The 25990-nt window shown below is 43.0% G+C and overlaps 1 protein-coding gene across 9 annotated transcripts in view; it reads left to right on the forward strand.

Annotated features, from left to right (window-relative positions):
* The window catches only part of ADGRL3 (adhesion G protein-coupled receptor L3), a 1231414-nt gene that overhangs the window by 433002 nt on the left and 772422 nt on the right, over nt 1-25990 (forward strand). For all 9 annotated transcript variants that reach the window (XM_085641132.1, XM_085641126.1, XM_085641127.1 and 6 more), the window contains exon 3: nt 1256-1476. In XM_085641132.1, coding sequence (XP_085497258.1) covers nt 1422-1476 — 55 coding nt within the window. In that variant the 5' untranslated portion in view covers nt 1256-1421. The remainder of the gene's footprint in view (nt 1-1255; nt 1477-25990) is intronic.

Raw genomic sequence — 25990 nt, forward strand, 5'->3', positions numbered from 1 at the left:
AAATGCCTCCATTCATGAAAGCATAAACTACACATGATTCTCAAAAGAACCCAGAGGTGCAATTCAGATGCTGGATATTTAATTTTTAATTATCTCGTAATCTTGGCTATTTACTTTTATTTACATATTTTAGGGATACATATGCACAATCTACACTACAAAAGCCTATATTTCCCACATGCGCATTCATAATTAACATAAAACATGGGCACACTAGGGCGAGGGCCCTGGGCATGGCAACAGAAAAAACATAGATATACGAGAACACTGACCCAGTGGTCCAAATTGTGGAACTTACAGACCCTCAGGAATACAATTGTTACACTTATCAGAGCATCTGAATTACACCCAAATGTACCTGCCAGGAAATGTGTTGAAGAACACTAAACAATCATATTCTCATAACACCTATGTAGGAAGGAGTGCCCTGTTAGATATGTTACAAAATGTTAAAATGTTGGTATTCTCCTAACCATATCGCTCCATGACTTTGTGTTAGAAAAAGTTTTCTAGTGCATCGTTCCACATGAACTGCATACTTGTATTGGCATATCCAGGGCCGGACTGGGAACCCAAACCAGCCCTGGCAATTCTGACGGACCAGCCCCCCCTGCTGCTTTTGTTACAGGGGGCCTATATAGCAGCAAAGCAGCAAACCCGATCTCCAGTAACAAAAACGGCCCCCACCGCTGCAAAATCAGCCCCTACCCTTCCAGCCACCCGGGGAATCACCCGATGCCCGCTATGGCCAGTCGGGCCCTGGGCATATCTTATTCATATGTACATTGGAAACGGTTGGAGCAATGGTCCAAGTGTTTCCACAAGTTTGTGCATTATGTACAAACACAACCACAGTTTATGCTTTTTGTCACTTCTTCATTTTTACCAAGACCTTCGCCGATAGATTTCCCTTATCCCTGCCTGCATACCTATTACCATAATATAAAAAAAAAATGACCCATATTTTTGTTTTTCAGTTTCATGTACACATGCTTACAGCCAACCAAACCTTAGTATTAAACAGTGTTTACTATGATTGAATCAACGTTTTGCCCAACTGGCCTTTACTAATATTCATAAGTGTCTTGTAAAATACAACTGCCTATAAAAGGTATTTGATATCTTAGTTTTTTTTTTTTTTTAGAAAAGTGCATCCACAAAATATTAAAAAAAATAAAAGAATTAAATGTTTAATCAGGTAAATGCCTTGGACATATGAGCTGGGTTTCAAGTCTTTCTTCTCTTTCTTTTTTAGGTTGCAAGCAGTGGCTCTTTTGCTGTTTGTACATTTGTTTGATTTTATGTCTTGGGATGTAAATACCAGATCTGCCAGGGAGGAGCCTGAAGAGTCAACGGGAACCGCTCTCATTCCATCTTGAGAAGTCCATTTTCGAGGTACCACCAGGCGTTATTTCACAGCCATGTGGTCACCTCAGCTGCTGTTCTTCATGATGCTCGCCTATCCAGTGATACATGGTAAGAGAACTGAAAGAATATTGTGAATTACAGTAATAAGACAACATATCTCACAACATGGTGACATTATAAAGAGGCATAATGCTCAGACTACCTTACTGAAATGTTCCTCACAGGGCTCTTAACCAGATCATGCTTCTTTTAGACAGTGACAAGTTTATTTTTAAAGTATCACATGTGATATATTGTTGCTGTTACATTCTTCATGAATTTAACAATTGCTTTTCTTTAATTGCATTTCATACCCTCCCTTCCTCCTGCAAATCAAGCATTCATCAGTTACTTTGTATGAATAACTGTGTCTGCAACATACACTCGTTCAAATGAAAACATTAACTTTTATTGCAGGTATCTCCAACCTTTACAATACTAAGAGCTACTTATGTTCAATTAAAATCATACTGAGCTACTAATATTGTGACCACATCAGGCAAGTTTATATTAGTTGCCACAATTTGCAAGATTACTTGCGCTGATCACCTCAGTGTATCAGGCACGGTTGCCAGCAGTAATGCAAAAAAGCACTTTGTCAATGTGGAATGCCTCTATCTGGGTAATATGTAACAGTCATAGAAGCTATGCCCCTAGCACCAAGGTAATAATATTAGTAATAAGTCTTCACAGCGCTGCAGGATACAGCACTCCAATCTCAGCTTTAAATATATTTTGGAAATTCAATCATTCTTCTTCAAACATCAGCTTATGAGTCCAGAAAATACACACATTTTCATCTCCAAAACACACTTTTTAGTTGTGATATGCAAATATTAATTCAGCCAAGGAAAAGCTTCTAGTTTAGTATGCTGGGCTGCACTCAGGAGAGCTACTTACAGGTAGCTGGAGAGCTACCAGCAGCTCACGGGCTACTCGTTGGAGAAGCCTGATTTATTGTATTTACTGAATATGTACATCAACATCCCATAAAAATACTAAACAGTGGTATCAAGCAATATCCCACCAACTCTGTTGAGAGTGGGGTTACCATTCGAGGCACAAGGGGCACTTTTGTTGCCTACTTCCCGATATGCAAATGAGTTGTTAAAATATGTTTACCTTGGGGCTGCAAAATCTGATCTAGTAAGAGCATCTTTAACTTGAAATGTTTATAGCCCTGCCCAAATACAACCTGTGTAGACCTCAGTTACAGAATCCTGCCATACAGGTCCATCAGCTGAAGAGTTCCTGGGTCTCAAAGATCAAGAACAAATCCCCAGCTTGCTTTTTTAGCACATTATACCACAGACCTTTACACTCCCGTAGAGGACATGCGCTCTCCTTCTTACCTACCCTCTGATAAACAGCAACATTCACACCCAGTGGCCCTGCATTCATCAGAGTCGAACAATCACCTATACACACACATGCACAAAAATCAACTAGATGTGCTGCTGAGTCCCCTTCTTGACATAGGCCTAGAGCTGGGTCTGCTCTTGTCACCCTTCAACTCCCTCAGCATGTTAGATTCGTACACCCAGACATAGGATAGACAAGGGGCCTAACATTTGATACTTGTATAGCGCACTACTCACCCGCAAGGGTCTCAAGGCGCTTGTACGAATACCGCTGTGGAACCCATCCTGGCTTTCCCTGTGAGGCGTCCACTCCTGGGCACCCCCAAGGTTGAGGCCAGGCATCCTTAGCGTTGTGGGGGCCATTGTGGAGATTAAGCAAGCTATTGCCCAGAGTTGCAGAGTGGGACTCCATGATTGGAATAGGCACCAAGGCGAGAATTATCAGGTCCGTGGAATGTTTGAGCCCAAGACCCGCCGAGGCGGGGAATTGAACCCTGGTCCCGGGCTAGACCTCTGCATCAGGGTCTGCCGCTCTAATCATTGAGCCACACTTCTCCACCTAAGTGTGGCTGACTCCCACATAAGCATAAACATTGAAGAAGGACTTTCTTTCAAGTATTACCTTTCTCTTTCCTCTGCAGCATCCATATCAGGACCCTAAGGGCTTTGATCGGGAGGCAGCCTGCTGATAGTTATCAGGGCCACAGCCCTCCCAAAAAAGAACCAAGCATAAATCACTGAGACAGAACAAATGGTGTTTTTGGTCCTCCAGACCGGCTTGTAACCCCTTGATCAAGTCAACTCTTAGGGATGAAGGGGAGCAGCCTCTTCAGGGCTGAATTCGGGCCACTCATAATGAGGGCTTCTGGTGTCCCAGAAAGACAACGCTCAGCCAATCCTCAAAACAAATGACTAGTAAGGGTCACTAACGTCGATACAGAGGCTACAGCTAAACATAGCTGTCTTACATCTACCAAACCGCGTTAAAGCAAATTGGAGCCAGAACACAGATGACAAGTAGAGCGACTGTGCGGATGAGTGGGTTTCACACACACGTTGCGGGTTGGAGAGAAGCAGACATTAGTGTGGTTACCTGAAGCTAGATCTAATTGCTTCAACGCGTATCTTCTTCCAGACCACGTTGTCCTCCTCTGTATATTATCCGCAAGCGTGTTCTACTGCTTCCTTTGCGCACGTCGTACGGACTGTCAATAATGCCCCTTTAGACACAGAACATTGCCACTGGCCCTTTAACCACAGTGTCAGAGGAAACGTGCTATTAATGACAACTCACTAACACCAATCGTGGAAAACAAGTTCAGAAAATGAAGGCATCTCATTATGTCTCTGCAAATTATTACAAGGCGATAATGACTCGTCGTATTTGCAGTGCCACATTTGTAATTGCTAGACATTAACGCGTTTATTAATGTCTTATACCATTTCTAAAAGAAAAGTGGAAGCCGGATTCTCCAACAGTGAGCCAATAAATATACAGTGTAGCATAAAAAAAGAAAGTGACAAAAATGAGACGCGGAGAGATTATTTCTGCCAATGCTGCAAGGGTAGCTAGAACACTGGCCTCGCTGCACTAGTTCTCACATGAGGGCTGAGATTCGAGACAATATTCTCACTTCTTTGGCTTATGGTTTACAGTGTTCTCTGGCCTTTTACGATTACTAGGAAAACTGTTGAAACACACCAATGGCTGTGACATCAATTTTTCCATTGGTGCAACAACATATTTTAATTTTAAAAAAGAACTCAATTGTGGGAGTCTTATCAAGGTGTATACATCCCTGATGAAGCGTCTTGAGTGTGGCTTGGCGAGAGTTTATTGACGCAAATTTAGCAATATATTTGAGGGAGGTAAGCCTTTATTTAGAGCAAATTCAGCCATTCATCCTTCTGAGTAAGTAATTTTTATTATGCATGATTAATTAAAACCTTTGCATACACGTGACAATAAAAAGTTTCTTATTCATCCTTCTGAGGCCTTTCCAATTGCTTCTATTAGTTGAGTAAAAATAACACGTGTTATTGTCATGCTTGGATAATCCATTCACATTTAAGTGACATCTGAAAATAAACGACTATTGAACATTATGTCTTAGACAATAAATTTACTAACATGGAAATCAGGAGAACCTTCGCCATATGTGACCCTGCAGCAATATACAACTCCACCACCATAAAAACAGCAAAGCCCTGCAGCCACAGGGCATACAACCTGCCACACATGCACCTATAACACAGAATATGTTTCTTTCTTGCGCGCATGCCAAGTAGTTACAGCACATCAGATTAATGAGTCTCCTTGTATAAGAAACATGTTGTATGTAATGAGGTGGTCCTTGAAACTCCACAAAGAGGTGTGGAACCGTAGAGAAAGTATAAACAGGTGCCTCCCGATTAGAGGTACTATTTGTAGATCCACACCATCTACCAGAATCGGCCTTGGAGAGGATTGGACCATGTCTTTATGAATGGAAATTTCTGAAGTTGCAGTATGGCAACACTGGGGCATGGCCTATGGCTAGTGCTTGAAACAGTGTAGACATGTAAGTTTTGGCCCTTTGTTCTAATATATATATATATTTAAAATCTTTTTATTTAAACATATGTTTTAAAATCTTTTTATTTAAACATATGTCAGTTACAGTGTACAGTATAGTTTCGGCTGACATTTGTAGCTATAAACACAGAAGGCAACGTATACAGCACTATGATCCCTTATTCTAACAGTTACTCCGGATCTTATCTTCCTGACCCCGCTGATCATTAACAGCCCCTATCCCCCCTTATCGTCAAGAGTGTTATCAAACCCCCCCCCCCCCCACCTCCCAGCAGTGCCATATTTTCTCCCATTTGCGTCGGGAGCCCCAACTCTTGTATACTATCTTTTCTGCTGCGCTGCACCAGTCAAGATCAGCCTTGTTCTAATATCTTTAAGCAATGGTTCAGGCTCGCTTGCTCTGGAAGGAAGAAGACTTAAGAGTGCAAAGTCATTGTAAAAACCATCATTATTAAATAAGTACCTATCAGTTTGGCCCAATGCGACAATTTACTCTACCTGCCCGTAGCCCTCCCAGACTGCAAGACTTATCACCACCTTAGTTAGGGACAGAATCGTTTCATACCATTTAAAATATCTTCAAAAACTGTAGATGAATGTAGATGGTTTTATATTGCAGACTTTAAATAGAAATCAATAACGTAATAGGGTTCATTTTTTTGCCATTATTAATTAATATCACTGTGCGTTCCTGCGATAACCACGGAAACTACCAGATTTTCTAGAATCATGATAAACAATGCCATAAAATGGGCATGATCTTTTAATTAAGCTGTCTTTTTATAAGGCCCTGTAAAAAGGTAGAGGAAGTAAAAGGGAACTTCACCCAAAAATATATTTATTTTTATTCACAATATGCAGTAAATTCTTCCTGAAGCATATTATTGTTTTAATGAAAATATGTCATCGGTTACATTAAAGATAAACATATTTGCTGGGAGGTGTGTTCAGTGTAATATATGTTTCATTAGCTAATTGAACAGAACATAATTTGTTTAACTTATAGTAACAGTATTAATCTGCAAGAAGTGGTATGCAAAGGTAAATATAAAGCAGCAACTCAGGGTTGTAGCTACCATTGGTGCAGTTGGTGCAACACACGAGGGCCCAGAGGCGGGAAGGCGCCCAGTCTGCCCTGCACTCGCTAATGTTATTACATTGGTTGCCTGTTCTGATTTTCTTTTTAGACACAGTGCATGCCGGGAACTTGGCTGTGTTTACTTTTGAGGGGGATTAATATAGAGGGAGTAGAGGATAAGTCTGCAATTAAGAAAAGGGCGGAATATGATGAAAGAAAAGGAGAGGGTGAAAGAACGAACGGGGAGGAGGGCAGGTAAAGGTGACAGAATGGGAGAAGTAAGTAAGGATGAGCGAGAAAGAAAGGAGATGAGGATAACCAAAATGGGCAAGGGAAAAGGAAGAGAAAGGAACCACAGATGAGAGAAATGAGGAAGGATGATGAGGGTGAGTGAAAGATACAAGAGGGGGAAGATAGAGATGGAGGAAGGGCATAAAGAGGAGAGCATTACATGGATGAAGGACATGAGAGGGTAACGGGGTGTAGATAGGGAGATGAGAACGAAAGAGAAACTTGGAAACCCCAAGTTGCAAGAGTGTAGCAGGTGCAGTGACACCAGGGTGCAGGGGAGTGATGGGTGTGCTGAACCTCATTCATAGCAGTTTTTTAATGCCAGCTGTGGGGGCCAAGTTTCTCGCCACAGCGACAACTGGGAGTGAATTACCTCTCAGATGTTTTGGGGAAACAATAGTTCCCTGTATATTCATGTATCTTCCCAGTTGATTATGAGTATGTGTTAGAAATGGGATTCCTGATTGGCTGACGCATGCACGCAGTCCATGCAGGAACCACCACTCTAGTCAGTTTTAGCTAGATACACAATAGGATAACCTACGCTCACCCTCTGGTAGCTTGTCACAGAGCACTCATGCTTATCTAGAAAGTCAATGTGTAAAGTATTTGTGCAACACACACAGTAACACAATGAATACATCACAAAAAGACTCCACGCAGGCATACACATATTCATTATATTTCTGTGAATAAAACAAGATCAAATCAATAAAAATCCAATAAGTAGACCCGAAGTTATGAATTTTTGCTTAGAAGTCAATAGTGCTAAAACGTTACTTTAGGTCATGCTAAACCGAGATAAATCCAAACTTCAGGCCGACCGCGATGGAGTGTGGGTCGGATATACTTCAAAACAGGTCCAGCTGAAGTTTTACCTTCTCAAGCTGAGTCAAGAGTCTCGTTTATGGGGGAAAGGGATGCCGAGAACAAGTAGAGAGTCGCTAGTGATGATCCTGTGGGTACAAAGAGTTGGCCGGGCATCGTGGACGGCACATCGGGCCACGCGGTCACAGGTGGTGATGCTTGCTGTGCAAGGAGATGGTGTTGTGGCATTTCACGCTCATCCTTTCAGCAAGTGGAACAGTCCCAGTGTGAACAAAGAGCCCAATGGCTTTATTTCAGTGGCCCAAAAAAACACTTCCAAGGGTCGACAATTACAGGCGTGCCTCTTGGGGGTCAGGAGTGTATTGTAGATGGTCCCTGTAGCTATAGGTGATAAGTTGGAGGCATTTTGTGTCCCTGAGACTTCAGAAGAAAAGGCGGCAAGCCAGCAAGTCCTTGGAGATCACTTGGAGGTAAGGCAAAGTCCAGCTCTCCTTCCAGCAGAGTCATGGAGAAGCAGGCAGCAGGGCAACAAGCAGAAAAGCAGACCCTCCAGAAAAGTGGTCCAGTTGAGACCTTAAGCAGGACCTACCTTAGGGGTGACTTTGGTGTAATAAATTTCACACACAGGAACTGCAGTGGCAGGCCTGAGACAGATCTGAAAGGTTACGTCTGTGGGTGGCACAATCAGTGCTGCAGGCCCATTAGTAGCATTTAATTTACAGGCCTGGGTATATGGTATACCACGTTACAGGGGACTTACAAGTAAATCAAATATGCCAAAGAGGTGTAAACCAATTATACCATGTTTAGAGGAGAGAGCACGTGCACTTTAGCACTGGTTAGCAGTGGGAAAGAGTCAGAAGAGTCCTAAAGCCAACAAAAAGAAGCATGAGGTGCCATTTACAGTCAGCACATTTTCCATTGAAATAGTCACAAAATGTCTCACTGACATGCTGTTTTACTGACAAGGCTATATAGCAAACAAACAATAATGTTTGGAAATAGGTTTCTGCAAATATTTATCATTTGCACATAACCAAGCAAAGTCCTGATTTGTTTTGATGCTAATAAAATCTTTGTTTCCATCACACATTTGAATTACAAAAACAAAAGTGCTTTCGTAATTGTTGACCATTTTTGAAATATTTGCACCCTTCCTTTTTAAGCGATTTAAATATGGTGTATGTTAGAAATAAAACTGACATCCTTTAGCCTTTCTCAATGATTGTCAGACAGTTCAATTTAGAAAATCCTCTAACCTTGCAGTCAGAAAAAAAAGTAAACAATTATCTCCAAGATAAAATAAGCCGCAATTTACGAAGCTGACATTTGACCTCTGTTTTTGAACACACAGCAAATGTGACAAGATAAGAACATGTTTTAAAGGCATCTTTATTGCTCATTCACTTTCTGAATGAACATTGTTCTTTGCCAGTTCGAGCTCTCCCACCAAATCACACCAGTAGGCTCTCAAAATAGCTTGCCTGAAAAAATCTGACTTGGCATAGCGAGTGGGCGAGTAGATTTTTCGAGGCCTGTAAAGGTGATGGAAAGGAGGCACGAAGTAGATCCAATAATAAGAATAATTAATATTTGCACGCAGCAACTCTGGTGACAGGATCCTGAGAAAAGGGTTGGGACTCTGCACATACTTTTTGAATACAAATTAGGCACCCTTATTATGAGGCACATCAAAGCCAAAGGGCACAAAGAAAACATCAGACTCATTTTACGCCAGGAGTACAGTATGGTATCCAGGATGATTTTAGATTTCTCATTTCTATGAGACAGCTTTTACTGTTAACTCAGTTCCCCTTTTCTTTAGTTATTGAGTAAGGATGCATATAAACGGAATGCCCTTTTGGGCTGTGATCCATTCTAAAACTGTTGCATCATAGAGTAGAGGCAAAGTTAAATACAAACAAAATGTTCCCAAAAGACTGCAGTTAGAGTTGCATTAGCAATGGCAGAGCTACGATAAAGAGTGTCTCCAGCATCCGAGGGAATGCTACTTTGGCGGAGCGTATAAGACACTAGTTAAGCAACTCTATGACGCAACTTATTTTTCATTGCAATTCACAATTTTTCCCTACAGATTAAAAGAACTACAAAATAAAACCACAGCCTCCTACAGTTAAATGTAAAAAAAAAACAATTCACTCTGGCTGGTTACGAGGACAATTTGACATTGATGTTAGGAACCCTCCTGCACACGCCCATCTCGACGTCTCAATGGCAGACGTGCATTTTGCAAACGCCACTAATGTAGTACAGCACAATTTTAAAAAAATGAAAGACATAAATTAAAATCATGTTAAAGAACATTCATTCTAAGAATAATGTTAGCTCCTTGTGTAGGACACAGCATATTCTTAAAGCTGAGAGCCTGTATCAAGATGCTCCAAACTCTATCAGCCCCTTCAGCACAGTACCCTGGCCTGAGAGCTCCCGATTGAGTCCTGAGGGAGTCCCTCCATTTACCTTGCAGGGGGCCCCCTTAAGGTTTGTTACGCAACTGTCTCAGAGAGGGGGGCCTTTAAGTTGAAAAGGATAAAAAGCCATCCCTGCACTGTGGCTGTATTATGTTATTTAAGTTTGTTTTTTTAGCTTTTCTACCAGCATTACTCGTATGTATTCTCATTCTGACTTCCTCTAAGTGCTGCCACCTCATTGTGAGGCTAAGCACTGCTTCTAATGTTTATACTACATTGTGCAAAGAGTAGGTACCGCCAAATGCTTCCCATCCCCCCTCCACCCGCTCATACGTAGCTCCTGCAAGGCTACCTTAGTTCCTTGTTTCTCTTCCTAATGGCTTGGAATCAAGCTTGCTTAGGCACACATTGCTCCTCCCCTTCTTAAGGCCTACATTCTGCTTTGGAGATTGGAACTGACCACTTTTTATTAGGTCTCAGTTGCCAGCACAGTGTCTGCAATTCTTACTGTTACCGAGTCTCACAAATACGCACATCGAGTGGACATTTGCTCTGCCAAGGGGAATATTTATCTTTCCCTTCATGCTATTGGCTGTTTGTTGTATCATTCTGCGTTCTACAAAGCGTTTCAATTGGATTGCACAAGCAATTATTTTACATGTGAAAAGTACACTCAATCCCCGCAATATTTGTGACTTTCAATACTTTATATTCTTTTATGTATCTATTCTACACAGTACACAATCATTTTTTACAACTTTTTCCCCAGCATTGTCCACACCAATATGTTTTACTATTGTGTACCAAGGCACATTTGTGCATACACATGCTTAAATGTTTTAGCACATCAAAGTTTGCCTTGCTGGCTTAGCCAATTTTTTTTTATAAATTGGTATTATTCTAACCTAGGGACATCATTTCCACTCAAATCACTTCACCTTGTAGTTGAGCAATACCTTCTTTCTGGCTCCATATTAATAATGACTATTTATATAGGGCACAAATGATTTGATTGTTGGTGCTTCAATAGGTGTTATTAACCTGCTCAGTGGTAATCAACCGATCAGCCTCTGAAGGAAGACAGATGGCACAATGCTTGCTTGGATCCAAAAGTATGATTGGCATTTCACTGGCCAGTTCCTCCCCCGCAGAACAACACCTTCTCTCTCCTTGAAATGTGTTACATTATCGAGGTACACTTTTTGGCCTTTGCCTACTAACATTCTGGATTATGCCCAAGCACCTTGGGTGTTTTGTTTCTCCTGGAAGACTCTATTTGCAGGTTTTTTGTCCAAGCAAGATTTGCATGCTTGCATTTTCTCAAGTTCACATTCTTTTTCAGTGATCTCAGATAATATATCATTGAGTCAACGCCAATCCGGTGGCATGCAGCGCTTACCAAGGACACGGGTAGAGCGAAGGATGTCAGGGACAGAGCAAGGAATATTCAAATCAGCGTGTCAGGTGTCACTGACGTGGGAGATGCAGTAATGAAATGTCACCTACAACGCATATTACTTTTAATGAGATTCTGCTCATATCCACAAAAAATATCATGGTTCTGTTGGACAAATATCATATTATCAAAAGTAATGTGGCATGATGCAGTAATACAGAAAAGGTCTGTTTGTGATAGAGGAGCGGCTTATACAGTTAATGGATATACATTCCGGTAAAAGCTGCACTAACAAACACATGGATGAGCAAGCACAGATATCGAAATTGCACATATTCACTATAAAATTATTCTTAAAATATAAGAACTAAGGGCCTCATTTAAGCTGTGTGATTTTAAAAGCCCAGGGATGGATGCATCATCTTCACAACAATACGGCACATCCATGTGCTTTCCCCTGCCCTGGCGCACAATTGGCTGCATGCGTCAGCGCTGGCACCCTTGCGTCATGGTGCAAGGGTGCCTGCGTTGCAGGGATTTTGTGCTGTAAGGGACACCTTCCTGCACAAAAACAATAATTTATGGCATGTTCCTCTTTCTATGTGTGCTACATTCAATGCAGCACACATAGAAAGAGGAAAAATCCTCGTTGCACCACTCCCACGCCTCCACTGGGGAGGCACATGATTCTGACGCATCGCCAGCTTTACAAAACTTAGTAAATCTGAGAATGTTTCAGGTTCCATGGATGCTGCGTGGGAACACCGACAGCAACACCCATGAAATGCCCCTTTCACGCAGAGCAATGTGTGAAAGGGGCCTATGTTTACAAGGCCGTGAAAAGTCACGCAGGGTGATTTTACGTTGCCTCGTCAATATGGGCAGGCACGCTGCGCCGCCGGTGCGTCAAAGAAAGTGACGCACCAGCGGCACAATGGCCTTCTAAATTAGGCCCTAAAGAGAGACTCCAGTAGCTGGTAATATAATTAGACATATTTATTTTGCTTTACACTGCACTGATTATGGTAGTTACTGATAAACATGAAGTGTTAGCGACCACGTTAGGCTTATGAAGAACTATATGCATGCTCCAATAGAATCCAAGGATGCTGGCGACTGGATCATACACAACCAATGCTTCCTCACATGCATTGTAAGTAGGACAGCTGCCGCCTCCATGTCTTGTTCCTCTCTTGCTTTAGGCACATTGATGGTGTGAATGGTCAACCTTCCCAATTCCCTTTTCGAAACTAAATGATGCTTGCCTCCCCATCTGTTGTAATTTTACAGTCTGAGTGTAAGAGTAGGTGAACACTGTGTGCAGTGAGGGGGAGTACGAATGAGCGGTGTGCAAATTTGTGATTTTTCTTCCCTCGCAACCTTCATGTATTTCTTGCAAAATCTATGAAAACTGAGAGAAGTTTTCAAAGCTGTATGAGAGATAAGCTTTCATAAAAAGATCAAGATTTTGCATTTTGCTTTTGCATGCAAGTAAAATTTGCTGTTGTTTCACGTGTTATTTTGGCCATTCACAAGGAAAAGCAGTATTAGACACGCACTACCATACAAAACGCTCACAAGTTAGAGGTGCAAAAATGTTTAACATTACTTACAACAAAACAACACATCCAGATTCTGTAGCAACACTTGTTGGGAAAAACACTAGGATTGAGCGTAGGTTAAGGGAAAGCAGAAATTTCCATCAACAAGGTGAAGGCCAATAATCAGGAACTATACGAAACGTCGGACACATAATAAAACATACACACCATTACCGTGGACATATATGTAGTGAGCATGCGGCTGGAAAGGCCTAAGATTGTATTGTACTGATTTAAGCCAGGATGGCCCCAGGTGTAAGCGCAGAAAGCAGGCGAACCCCAGGCGGAATAACGGGATATTCACGGAGGAGCTTACCTGTCGCCCATCAACTACTCGGCGCACCCGCTTCGCGGGTGCCCCTTCGCCCGTTCTGGAGGAGCGGTTCACAGACAACGATTGGGAGCAGTCCGGAGGCGGGAAACCTGCGGCTGGTGTGTGGCTGCAGCGGGGCTGCGAGCGTGCGGGGACTTCATTGCCCAGAAGTCCCTGCCAGACCGTCAACGAGCTTCCGGTCCGCTCTCCCTGCTGCCCCGCCCCCCATCCGCCCTCCTGAGGCTTGATAACAACATTCTACTCCCGCAGCGCGGGACGCAGCCCGGGCTAAGACCGGACAAAGAGCGGGCCGTTTGTGGCCGTTCGTGGGCGGCTGTGGTCGGGGCGGGCCCCCTCCCTAATTCGAGCTGACTGGAACAGGCTACATACTCAGCTGGTACTGTGAGTACATGCACCCTTGCCAACCGGTGTCCTGCTCACATAACATTGGCCGCCCATTTCTTGAGTACAAACATTGTAGTGTGTGTTGGACATTTTTATTGATATTTATCCTCCTGGTACAAACGGTGGTTCTTCTGTTTCCTATTCTGTGAGCTTGATCGCCTGTTTGTTCATTCCCCAAATCATGACCTCCTTAAGGTCTGGCAGGAAGGTGGCTAGAAACAGCGTAGGGGGTCAGGTTACAGGGACCCTTGACAATTTTATTACTAGAGCTGCTCGTGTTCTCGAACACGAAATTTTGTTAACGGAAAAAAGACTGTCCCTAGAACTTTCTGCCAAAAGTTCATCCCTTGGCAATATCATGTTGGCTGTCTCGCCTGAAAACAGCCAACCTCAAATTCCTTCTATTTTGTCTGGTGATACTTTAAATGTACTACCAGACACTCTTGACCATTGCCCGTTGGTGGATATTCAGGAGATAACTAGTATCCCTGATACTAGTAGCGACCAAACCACTGACAGTACTGATATCCCGCAACCTACTACTGTCCAGCAAATTACAGGAACAATGACCCAGGTCCCTAGGCCCAGGCATATTCCAAGTAAAAGGAAACGTATGGGAGCACCCCCTAAGGGGAAACGAGCCAAAATCCCCAAAGCGTCCAATCCACACAAATCTGCACCCACTAGCGAAGTCCTAAATTCTGCTATGTCTGCTAGTTTACATTTGGCGTCTGGTGCATTGAAGTCCCCGTTCCCTCCCCCTGTTCAATCTAACGCAGACTCTTCTACCTTCGATCTTCTCAAGCCTATAGAGAAGTTACTTAAATCATTACTCCTCCCATTATTAGAGCGAGTTACGCGTCTAGCCTCTGCACTTGAGAAGCTAGAGGGTATGGTATCTGCTAACACGTCCCTGCTAGAAAAGATTGCAGTGTCTTCTATTGGTCATGCACCCTCCTCTAACAACGACATTGTCGATAATTCTAGGCTTGCCTCCACTGCCCATCCACCCTTGGATGGAGTAATACCCAGCATTCCGACACACAATGTCCAGGAGGTAGACGTTCCATGTCCTCAGGCTAACACTGAAGTCCCGAGAGAAACTGTTTGTAATATCAACCCAGAGGCAGCTGTTTTATACCAATACTTTCCGTCTATCAATCTCCCACCTGAGTCGCAGCCATATACCATCATACTGCTGGATGTACCCCGGCTTCCACAGTCAAAGTCCGAGTGCCATAGTGACTTAAAGAATAAAGTCTCACATTGGCTAAATACCAACAGGCCATTACCTATTGGTCTGCGGACTGAAATATTGACCGTCCGCAGGGTAAGTTGGTTGGGCACTAGAGTTAAACAGGTGCAGGGTGATTGTGTGATTATAAATTTTCGCGACCCGAGAGCTGTCAGGCATATCTGCTCCTTTTCCAATACCTTGAAAGGGACTGGCATTTCTACAGTGGATTTGTCATATTTTTTTCCACACAAACCCGCTGTCACTACACGTGATATGTCCTATGTCTGGGAAAGGGTACAAAGGCCTTCATATCACCAGTTAAGGCCGGATTTCCATCTCCCCTTGTCAAACTTCTACACACCCTTGAGTTCATTAGATGGGGTTGACTGACAGTCACCCCACCTGGTAGATTCGAATAACTTGGGGGAAGTCTGTTTTAGTTTAGTTAACCCAGTGCAAGTAAGGAGTGGGTGTTCCCGGGGTGCCCGAGTTGGCTTGGTAAATATGTCTTCCAGGACTCTGTTTTCCCACCCTACTGGCCAGTCTCTCCCCCCCATTGACCCTTCCCTAACTGACAGCGAGACTAGGGGCCCCATTAATACCGATATCACCCCGACATCTGTAGTACCATGCACAATGCCATCTAGTTCTATGCCCCTGACCCTGGTTTCGTGGAATGTTGCGGGCCTTGGTACCAGGGTATCCTCTGAAGAATGGGTAGGCTGGGTCGACACCCATGATATCCTGGTTTTCCAGGAGACATGGGCTGTGGACCCGATCTATCTCCCAGGGTTTGTGAATTTTTTCAAGGGGGCTATTCGTGGCACTAGGGGCCGCCCGTCTGGTGGCCTTTGTATCTGGGTTAAGCAATCCCTTGGGTATTCAATCAAGGAAATAGCTATTGATAGCCCTGACCTACTAATTATTTCCTTGCAACATGACAATGATCCTGTAGTCCTAATTGTTAACGTCTATAATAGAGGCCTCCCTGGGGGACGTGGCACCAATACCTTTTTACTATTAGACGGGTTTCTGGACACTATTGACATGTATACAAATGTTCTGATTGTGGGTGATCTAAACTGTTGTTTTGAACCTCTGCTCTCCACTCTAGACTCATTAACCTGGGAAGTAGACGCAATTTTAAATATTCCTTCCCTCGATCTCCCACCTATTAAGAGGTGGACAGAGTCAGCCACTCAGTGGATGGGACTATGTTTGGAGCGGGGATTCAGGGCCGCCAACGGGAGGACTGCCTCTGACAGGGGTGGAAAGATGACGTTCTCAGACGGCCGTCGTTGTAGCAGCAGAATTGATTATGCTCTAGTTAAAATCGAGTTCTGGTTCACTCTAAGTGATATGGCGATATTAGACCGCCCGGAGAGTGACCACAACCCGCTGGTTTTAAGTCTCTTACTCTGCTCAGCCCAGAGAGCCAAACCAACAGAATTAGTCACTGCGGAAGCCGTCTTAACTAATGACCAACGGCGGGTACGTTGGGACAAAGTTGCAATGGATGCTGAATTATTGTTCAGGATTAGCTCCATGGTATCCGGTGCTCTGGCGGACATTCAGTCCCTTCAGTACACCGAGGATGTGACTGGTAAAGCAACATGCATACATGATCATCTTTTCTCTGGCCTTAAATCCCTTTTTTTAAAACCTTGTAAGGCCAAGAAATCCATAGCTCCAAAACAATTGTCCTGGTACAATAAAACTTGTCGAGAATCTTTTAGCAAATTAAAATCTGCCATTGCTAATAAAGAACCAGATAATGTTAGATTGGCCAGGATAAATTATAAAAAGGCAAAGGCCAAGGCCAAACAGGAGTGGGATAACGATCACTGGAACAACCTCTTGGCTGCTAGTAAGCACCGGAACCTATCCCTCTTCTGGCATACTATTAAGTGGGGTAACAGCCAGAATAGTCAGGTCCCCTCTAATCATGTTCCCCCGGAAGCCTGGGTGACCCACTTTGAATCCCAATTTTCAGATCCCACAGTTGTCGAGGGGCCTGCCCCAGTTATAACGGGGGACCCTTTCCTCCCCATAACTTTAACTTTTGACTGCGCTGAGGTCAAACAGGCTTTGAGCAAGGTTTCAAGTGGCAAGGCGCCGGGCATGGACTGCGTTCCCGCAGATCTCTTTAAATCTGATACAGTGAACTGGGTGCCCTACATCGCACACTTTGCCAATGCCGTAGCCAGAGGGGCAGATATTCCCGATTCTTGGGGGGGGGCCGAGATTCTCCCCATTTTTAAAAAAGGTGACCGTTCACGCCCGGGGAACTACCGCCCAATTAGTCTTATTGACTCGGTCCAGAAAATTATCGCCAGAATGATCTTGGCACGAATCCAAGCTTGGATTGAGCAGGAGGATATCATCTCTCCTCTCCAAGCCGGTTTTAGACCGTGTACTAGTACCATCGATCAGGCATTCAAATTCCAACTGATTGTCTGGAAAACGGTCTATTTGTGTGGCGGTACTTTATATGCTGCCTTTGTAGATCTTCGGTCAGCATTTGACCTAGTCAATAGAACTAAACTTTGGAGCGTACTGGCGGAGCTTGGGCTTCCCCCAGCCCTTTTGAATATCATCATTAGGCTCCATGACAACAACTACGCACAAGTCCGCTGGGGAAAACAGGGCCAGGTTACTGGACGGTTCAGGGTCAATCGGGGTGTCAGGCAGGGGTGTGTACTTGCTCCCACATTGTTTTTATTGTTCATTAACAGTGTTGTTAAGTACTACTCCAATACATCGACGGACGCTCCCACGCTTGGAGGTATTAAAATCCCACTCCTTATGTTCGCTGATGACACCCTACTTCTCTCTCAGACTCTATCTGGACTACAGGCGGCACTTAATGTTTTTACACATTTTTGTTCCGATTTTGACCTGGCGGTCAACGTGTCCAAAACCAAGTATATGGTTTTTAATAAAGGGAGAGGCATAAAGGGACATGTTTTTATGGACAAAGCTCTGCTTGAGCGTACACACGTTATGACCTATCTAGGGGTAGTTTTCGAAAATAAGCTGGACTGGAGGCCGCAAATTGATGTTTTATCTCTAAAATTTGCCCAGCTTTCTGGTTGCCTAGTTAAAGAACATAAGCAATCAAAGTCGAGAATGATGGGCCCCCCCATTAAAATTTTTAATGCGAGGATAAACTCTGCAATCCTCTATGGTGCTGAGCTCTGGGGCTTTGCAGATCTTTCTCCTTTGGTAAAGGCACAATATAAATTTTTTAGATTACTCACGGGCCTTCCATGTTCTACTCCAGTTAAACCTCTCCTGCTGGATCTGGGCTGTCATTCGTTTGATGACATTGCGAGGTTTAAGCCACTGGCCTTCTGGAGGCGTTTATGGACTGTCCCTGAGCTGGCCCTCTATGCAAAGGCCTTCCTTGATGTACGCTCTATTCTAGGGGCTGGCAACATACCATGGTTCAAACAGACCAGGCAGCTCCTGGAATCTATGGGATTGGGCAACTTATGGACCGACCCGGTTAATAACCCCTTTCCCTCTAAGAAAGACTTCAAGAGTCTCTACTGGTCTATGGTGCAGCAGAAACATATTAATTCAGTTACTGCAGAGTCCTTGACGGGAAGGTTCCTGGTCCAAAAAAGAACTCCATTCCTCGAGGCATACTGGGATACCATCACTAGACCTTGTGACAGAAAACTTTATCATCAATTCAGGGTAGGCACACTTCAGACTAACCTTTTCACTAAAAAGTGGAAGGGTATGTCTAATGACTCATGTAAAAGTTGCCCTGACTGCATTGATTCTGTTGGTCATATTTTCTTTGCATGTCCTGCCTATGCTGCACCCCGAGCAAAATGGCTCAAGCCCTTATGTCGAACATTGGGCACTAGGCAAGGGTCAGAAGCCCTAGAAATGTTGAGATTTGAGCCCAGTGAATATGTTGCTATTGCTGTTGCTAAGTTCTTGGCTTGGGTTTGGTTTATTAGAAACAAGAGGCATTAAGACATTGACCCATTTTTAAACATTTTGATTATGTTTCCTTTTAAAATCGTGTTTTTTAAAAAATTTGTATCTTTGAAAATATGTACTTTTATCTTTTAATGCTTTGTAAATGTCTTTTATGATGAAATGCATCGACAATAAAGACTAATGAAATGGAAATGGATTTAAGCCAGGACTAACCACAGTTGTCAACACAGTTTGCCATTCATATTTATATTATACCATTTTTGCCTGCTGCATCTCCTTAACAAATGTGTCCATGCTTCAGCAAACATGCAAAAGAGTTGTATATGGTGTACTAAATGTGTGAACAACTTTCAGAAACCTTTCATCAGTATCTACCTACAGAAAACAAGAGTCTATGGCAGAATGTTGTGCTTTGAGCAAATTAACAATTACTCTGGGCTACCTTGCCTGTAGCAGGTCATGCTTAATGGACAGGACGTTCCTCATTCCATATGTGACGCCTCCCATGGTTGGTAGTCATTCTGAGCTGGGCTTAATTTGTGCCAGCGTGGGATGGACTTCGTCACTTATTTGTGTGACAGGAAATGATTTATCGTCATCAAACTTTGACCATGTGAAAGAAATGAAGGGCAGAAGAAGGTGAAAGAAGGAGGAAGAGAAAGATAGAAAAACAGTGAAGAGAGCTCAAGCGGAGACACAAAACAGAAACTGAGTGAGGTGAAGAGAGAGGAAGTTTAGGGTGGTGGAAGAAAGAAGCATGCAGTGGAATCAGCCATGGTATTTGGGATCCCTGACATTCAGCAGACCTGATGGTGGGTTCCGAAGAAAGACAATGCACCCTGCCACTTTTTTAATTTAAATACTGCCAGGCATCACTCAGATGATAGTCCACTGCCCCCTGCGCTTCTCTGTGGCCAGCTCGTCTCCATTGCAGATGGTGTGTTTTTTACCCACTTCTCGACTGTGATGACAGAAATGCTGCTAAGCATCCATCCTGGACGACATTAAACAAAAGTCAGCACAGAGCACTGCACTGTGTGCTTCGCCTCTGTCCTAATGTGAGCATTTGGCCAGCTTTACTTTTTTTCTAATTAATCTTATCTGTGTCCCGCGAATTTTCGAGTAATTACTTCCCCTCTGACTTAAGTTGAATTAGCTGCTTCCACTTCACTGGCTCCAGGCCCTGGATTTAAGCCTCAGAATGACAGTGAAATACTTTCAAGCCTTTAGAAGAGTTAGATCTCTGCGAGGGTGGTAGTGTGGCAACTACCATGGACTCCACCCAACCGGGTTTCAGAGCGCAGTAGAGCGCGAGTGTGAAATACAAGACAAGAAAGTTGAAAATCCTTTGACTGGTGGCAAACAGGGTGAAGTCAACACAGAACTGGTCTTAGTGTTTACAGAGGTAAGGGAAATGAAAGCACCTGAATGTAAGCATGTACTGAGTGAAAAATACCAAGTCATCATCACATTGGCAGCAGCATAGTGACCTTGCAAAGCAAAAAACTGAAATCAAAATTTGTAGTATAAGTACAATTTTGGCAAATTAAAAGTAAACATATTATAGGTGACAGGCACATGCCATCTTCACAGAACACAAACTAGAAGCAACACATTGGTATTATAAAGCAAGAATTGTTTAGCTCTAAAACTATCGAGGTCTATATATAAGTATCAACCTTTTAGTTCAACCTGCATATATGTTGTGTCTACGTGGTGTAATAATAGGGTGATATCACACAGGCCGCAGCGATAAACTACCCCTTTTGTCGATACGCTGTTCCGCTGTGACAGTAATACACATTGTACTGCATCTGATGCATGACGTTGGGGTTGCACATTCATGGCTCATAATCAGTTGCATTTCCTATGACAATTCTCGCAACATCCATTCGCTTGATGTATTTTGTCTTTGCTGGTTTGTTTGAACAAACACATTTTGCAGCTTGGCTTGTAGCAAGCTGAGATAATTGGGTAGATTCTTGGCAGTCGGCGGAGACAGTCAAAAGAAAAAGTGAATTGTGGCAGGATATGCCTCCATACTTCATAACACTCTCATCTCAGGCTCAGCGGGAAGATGCGGGTGCATCGGGCAGCCCTATGGTGACATCGTTTGATGAAAAGAAAGAATATTATGTACATGATTCCAGTATCTTTAACGGAATGGTGAATGATTGATGGGTGTAGATGTTAGTTGGGTTAGTGAACTTACTCTTTTTCTATTTCTTTGCAATTAGTTTCCTTAATTTACGTCTGTGGACACAACACTCATTTTAAGGGTTTTCATCATCAGACTTTGACCCAGAGCAACACAGAGAAAGCCAGGTAAGGGAGGTAAAAGGCACGTAAGGGAGAAAGAAGGATCAAGAGAAGAATTACACAAAGTGACAAAGACAGTAGGAAAAAGAAAGTGCAAGATTGAGATCAAAAGAGATGAACTGGGGAGTGGTGGAAGAGGCATAATGTGGAATCAAGATTGGGCAGCTTTGGAACGCAGCGATACCACCACGTGGCAGTCTTAGCTGCAAGCTTTTTTTCTTTTTTATCAATTAAACATTGATTATTGTTGCCACTGCATGCAGATGGGCCTGATCCTAGGGTTTATGTGTTAAGACTAGGTGAGAACTTAATTGTGACAAAGAGAACTTTGTAAACAATCAAGGGAGGAACCAGAGGGGTTTTAAGGTATGGAATAAGTGGGTTGTGGCTGAGGGCACCAGCCTTTCAGAGGGAACCCTAATAGAGTCAACTCTGTTCTGCAGAGTGTCTTGCCCTCATGACCTTAAAAAATTATTAAACAGATTGTTTAAAATACCGATTTCCTTTCATTTATTTTTAAAGTGGGTGATGTGTCAGTCTAATACAAATATTTTACAGAGAAATGTTGTTTTTCTTTTTTCGATCAACATCTATAAAAAAAGGTTTCTTTTAGATCGCAATAGGACCAAACATATGCGAAATGGTAGAGTGTCACAGATATTATTTGTAGTAATATTAGTGAACTGCTGATGTGTTACAATATTGAAAACATACATCACTATCCCTGAATATAGATGAAAACACATTTAGAATTTGAGCAATTGGGCCTGTATACTGACAGAGAACTGGCTGAAGAGGGCAAGAAAGAGCTGAAATAGAATCATAAATTGAAACCTGTTCTGAACAGGGCCCCTTAAAATAGGTTTGGCCCAGGGTCACCAAAATCCTGGGTAGGACTACTAAAGCGTACAGGTGGGGAGTCTTGCATAAAATGTAAACCTAAAACTTTCCTTACCGTAGGGAAATTTGACTCCTAACCTATGATTTTCAGAATATGGAGGGGACCCTAAGGCATCCTGTAGCCACAGCATTTTTCTCATAATTCATAATTTATCGCATTAGCCACATATTCCATCCATCTGTTGCACATTTAGATCAGGTTCTTTTTTTTTTTTATTCTAGTTCCAATAGATTAAAAGTTACATTAAAAAGTGCCACACTTGGTGAGACACAGTGACAGGCCAATTGTTAAGGTTAACTGGTCTTCATACACCTGCTGAATTTCGGTATTAACTCGTTCGGTGCTCATGACGAGCCGAGCTCCTCATGAGTCACAGTGGAGCTGTGCTCATGGCGAGCAGGGCTCGTCATAACGGCTGCGCTCCGCCCACGCGCAATTGATTCCCCGCCTGTGCGGGCGAATTAATGAGTGGGCGGAGTCGTGACGAGCCCAGCTCGTCATGAGCACAGCTCCACTGTGACTCATGACGCACTAGGCTCGTCACGAGCACCGCGGTGCCGTGCTCACCCCCGCACCGTGGGGGAATTACCCCCGCAGCGAAGGGGTTAAACAGGTACTAGTGAGGTGAAACGTCTGCTTAGCCACTATAAATCTACGTAACGTAGCAGAATAATGCTGCCACAGACATAATGTGCCATGTTATGCTCTTTGATGGTCTTTTTATGCTATATAACTTTGTGAACTTGACCTCTTTTTTTGCTCCAACATTGGCACACAAGTCCAGTTTTCCTGATGAAGAGATGTGACACTGAGAGTGTACTGCTTTTCAGGGGGCTTGTGTCTCTTGGGACATTGTTTCTCTGGGGGCCTGTGGCTCAGGTGGTCTCTGTGACACCCAAGTAGTGTGTCTAAGGTGGCATTCTGATGAGGCAGGGCTGTGACCTGCGGTTCCTGTAAGCCAAGTCAAGCTATAAATTAGGAAGGAGTGACTCGGTTGGGTTCTGTAATTGAGAGTGCTTTCTACTGAAGTTCTTCAAAGGCAGCTTATCTCACAAAAATGCATGAAAAATCATTTCATTGCTATCACTGGTAAAAAAACATTTAAATACAATATTCCACAATTGTATTCCATGAAATGATAAAACCAGCACAAATTTTAAAAGAACTCAATACTCATTGCATCCATTTATTGAAATTCGAGCATGCTGTTCTGTTGATTACACTGCCGTGGAAGACACATAGTATTGCCCACAACTTTTCAGGTCCTCTGCGCTTTTAATATCAACAACTATAGTGTGTTTTAAGTTCTACTTTACAGTGAACTATTATTTCAACAGCATCTGATTAAAAACCTAGAAGACTTTATTTTTACCTGCTTCAGTTTGAGGTGGTTGGTTCCAGCTCCTTATTGTCTTGAGTTGTATCTTTGCCTTTTGTCATCTATGGTCTCTGTCATTCTATGAACGTAGGCGCTTGTCCTACAGAGGCTCAGTAGCGATAGCCAGAGGCAATTTAATGAATGGTGATTTGCTGGCGTGTCCAGTTTAGGTCCAGGAATGCCAGATCCATGCCTGTCAGAGTTTCAAAATATCACATAAAATCTACAAACTGAAATTCATGTACAAGGCTATTTGTTGTCCTGAGTATCGACATGGTGCCACCCACCCTAGGGCTACAATAGATGCCATTAGCATGTGGTAATGTACGCTTCACCTTGAGTCACATCCATTGAAGAAAGACAACCAAGAACTGACACATTGAGAAAAAAACCCTATGAAACATTTAAGCTGTACCTGTGTACAGAAGTAACTGGCTTTATCAGTACATGCTTAGCTTGGATTTGGTAGCCAGGTTTCTACAGGGCACATAAAATTACACTATGTAAACACACAAAGTATATTTTGATGTTAACCCGTCAGCCACTAAAATTAGTATTGCAGATTTACCACTAAGCATCATGTTTCGGTTTCAAAGTACAGCCTGAGGACCCAGATACAGAAGAATTGGAATTGCCACGAGAACGGACTGAATAGGTGGTAGTGTTAGACAGTATGCAAAATTATCTCTTATGCAATTTTACCTCATTTCCGGTAACGACTGGTGATAAATCTGCCAAATTGAAGGTTGGAAAACCACACATACACTTGGCAGAAATATCCCATAAAAATACCAGTATCCAAAAACAGGAAGTAAACCTTTGCCACCCACAACAAACATAAAAGATAGACTCCTCTCTAGGCCCAAGCAGCTCACCTACACATAGAACCTCTCTGATCTTACTCAACTGGTTATTTCAGGATTTGGCAGGAGGAACTCAAAATCCATCAATTTACAGTTAACTACTATGGAACAGATATTACTGGCATGTTGTTCTTTGAGTTCACCAGAAGCAGTGGTATGTGTAGTGTAGTAAAACATAGTGAAACTGGTGTCAAGAGAGTCCTTTATCCCCCATCCCCAACTTTAGCAGCAGTTGGGTGTAATATGAAATATTTGTGTATGGCCTCTTTGACTCTGAAGAGAAGTTCATAAATAGGACCTGTGGCAGTGGGGGGACATGGCTGGAGAGATGCACACACACAGAGCAAACATAAGGATGCATGCCTTGATTTGTGGATAGATGAATGCAGAGATTGATGGATGGATGGAGAGAAGGAGGATGGAGGAATGATGGAGAGAAGTTTGGATGGAGTGAATGATGGAGACAGTGGATGGATGGAATCCTGGAGTAATGGATGGATGCAGCGATGGATACATGAAGAGGAGGGTGGAGGGATGATGGAGAGAAGGATGAATGGATGTAGATAAAAGATAGAGTGATGTGTGTAAAGAAGTAAGGGAAGAGGCTGGATAGTGACAAGAAAGCGTGCCTAATTTGAGCCGGTGGTTTCCGGTGCTCGGCACTTAACTGTCAACATTGGCACTTATGACAGTCTGCCACATGGTGGCACTGTCTGTCTAAGTTAGAGATGAGCACAACAACATTGTTTATTAACTAACTCTGCATTAACATGACTAATGCCTGCTGCCCAAGCCTTTCTTATAACTTTTGGGGAACGGAATAGTCTGAATTGTCACACTTGTAGGAGTGTGATGGTCATTAGTTGTGTTAGTATGACATTGACTGAGCTGGCAAGGACCTCTTAACGAGGGCCCTGGCATTTTATTGTATTTTTTAAATTAAGCACTACAATAATGCATGGATGAATGGATAAAGAAGAAGAAAGAAAGAAGACAAAGAAGGGTTGAGAGAAGGGATGATAGCTAAAAAAGAAAAGACGATGGAGAGATGGTAGAATGGTGGGAAAAGACAAAAAGGACTGATGGATGGATGGATGTAGACATGGATGGAGAGGAGGATGAAGGGATGATGGAGAAAAGGATGGTTGTAGACAACAATGAATTGAAAGGATGAGTAGGTGGAGAGAACATATAGAGTCATGGATGGAAGAAAAGAAGGCTAGATGGATGAATGGATAGCTAAAAGGACCGATATAGGATTAATAAAAAAGGGTGGAAAGGAAAAGACAAAACGAATGGAGAGAAGGGCTGATGGGTTAAAAGAAAGAAGGACGCAGAGAAGGAAGGACAGATTAAAAGAGTGAAGGAAAGATGGTTTGAAAAAGTCAGAAACATGGTTGATGGATGTGGAAAAAGTGTACAAAGTAGTTTAAGAAGGAATGAAAGGCTCATGGAAATAGAAAGAAGGATGGAGTGACGAAAGGCAGAACTAAAAGAAGATCGGAGAGAAGGCAGGAAGGAAATTTTAAAATGACAGAATTCCTTCAAGGAAAGCAATCTCCTGAATGACTTTGGGTTGGCTTGCCTCCCCGCTCACTCATTGCTATGTGGGACAGTGCTCAAATGGGGGTATTTTATTTTTCCAGCT

This window comes from Triturus cristatus, chromosome 2_2 (assembly GCF_964204655.1).
Source record: "Triturus cristatus chromosome 2_2, aTriCri1.1, whole genome shotgun sequence".
Lineage (NCBI taxonomy): Eukaryota > Metazoa > Chordata > Amphibia > Caudata > Salamandridae > Triturus > Triturus cristatus.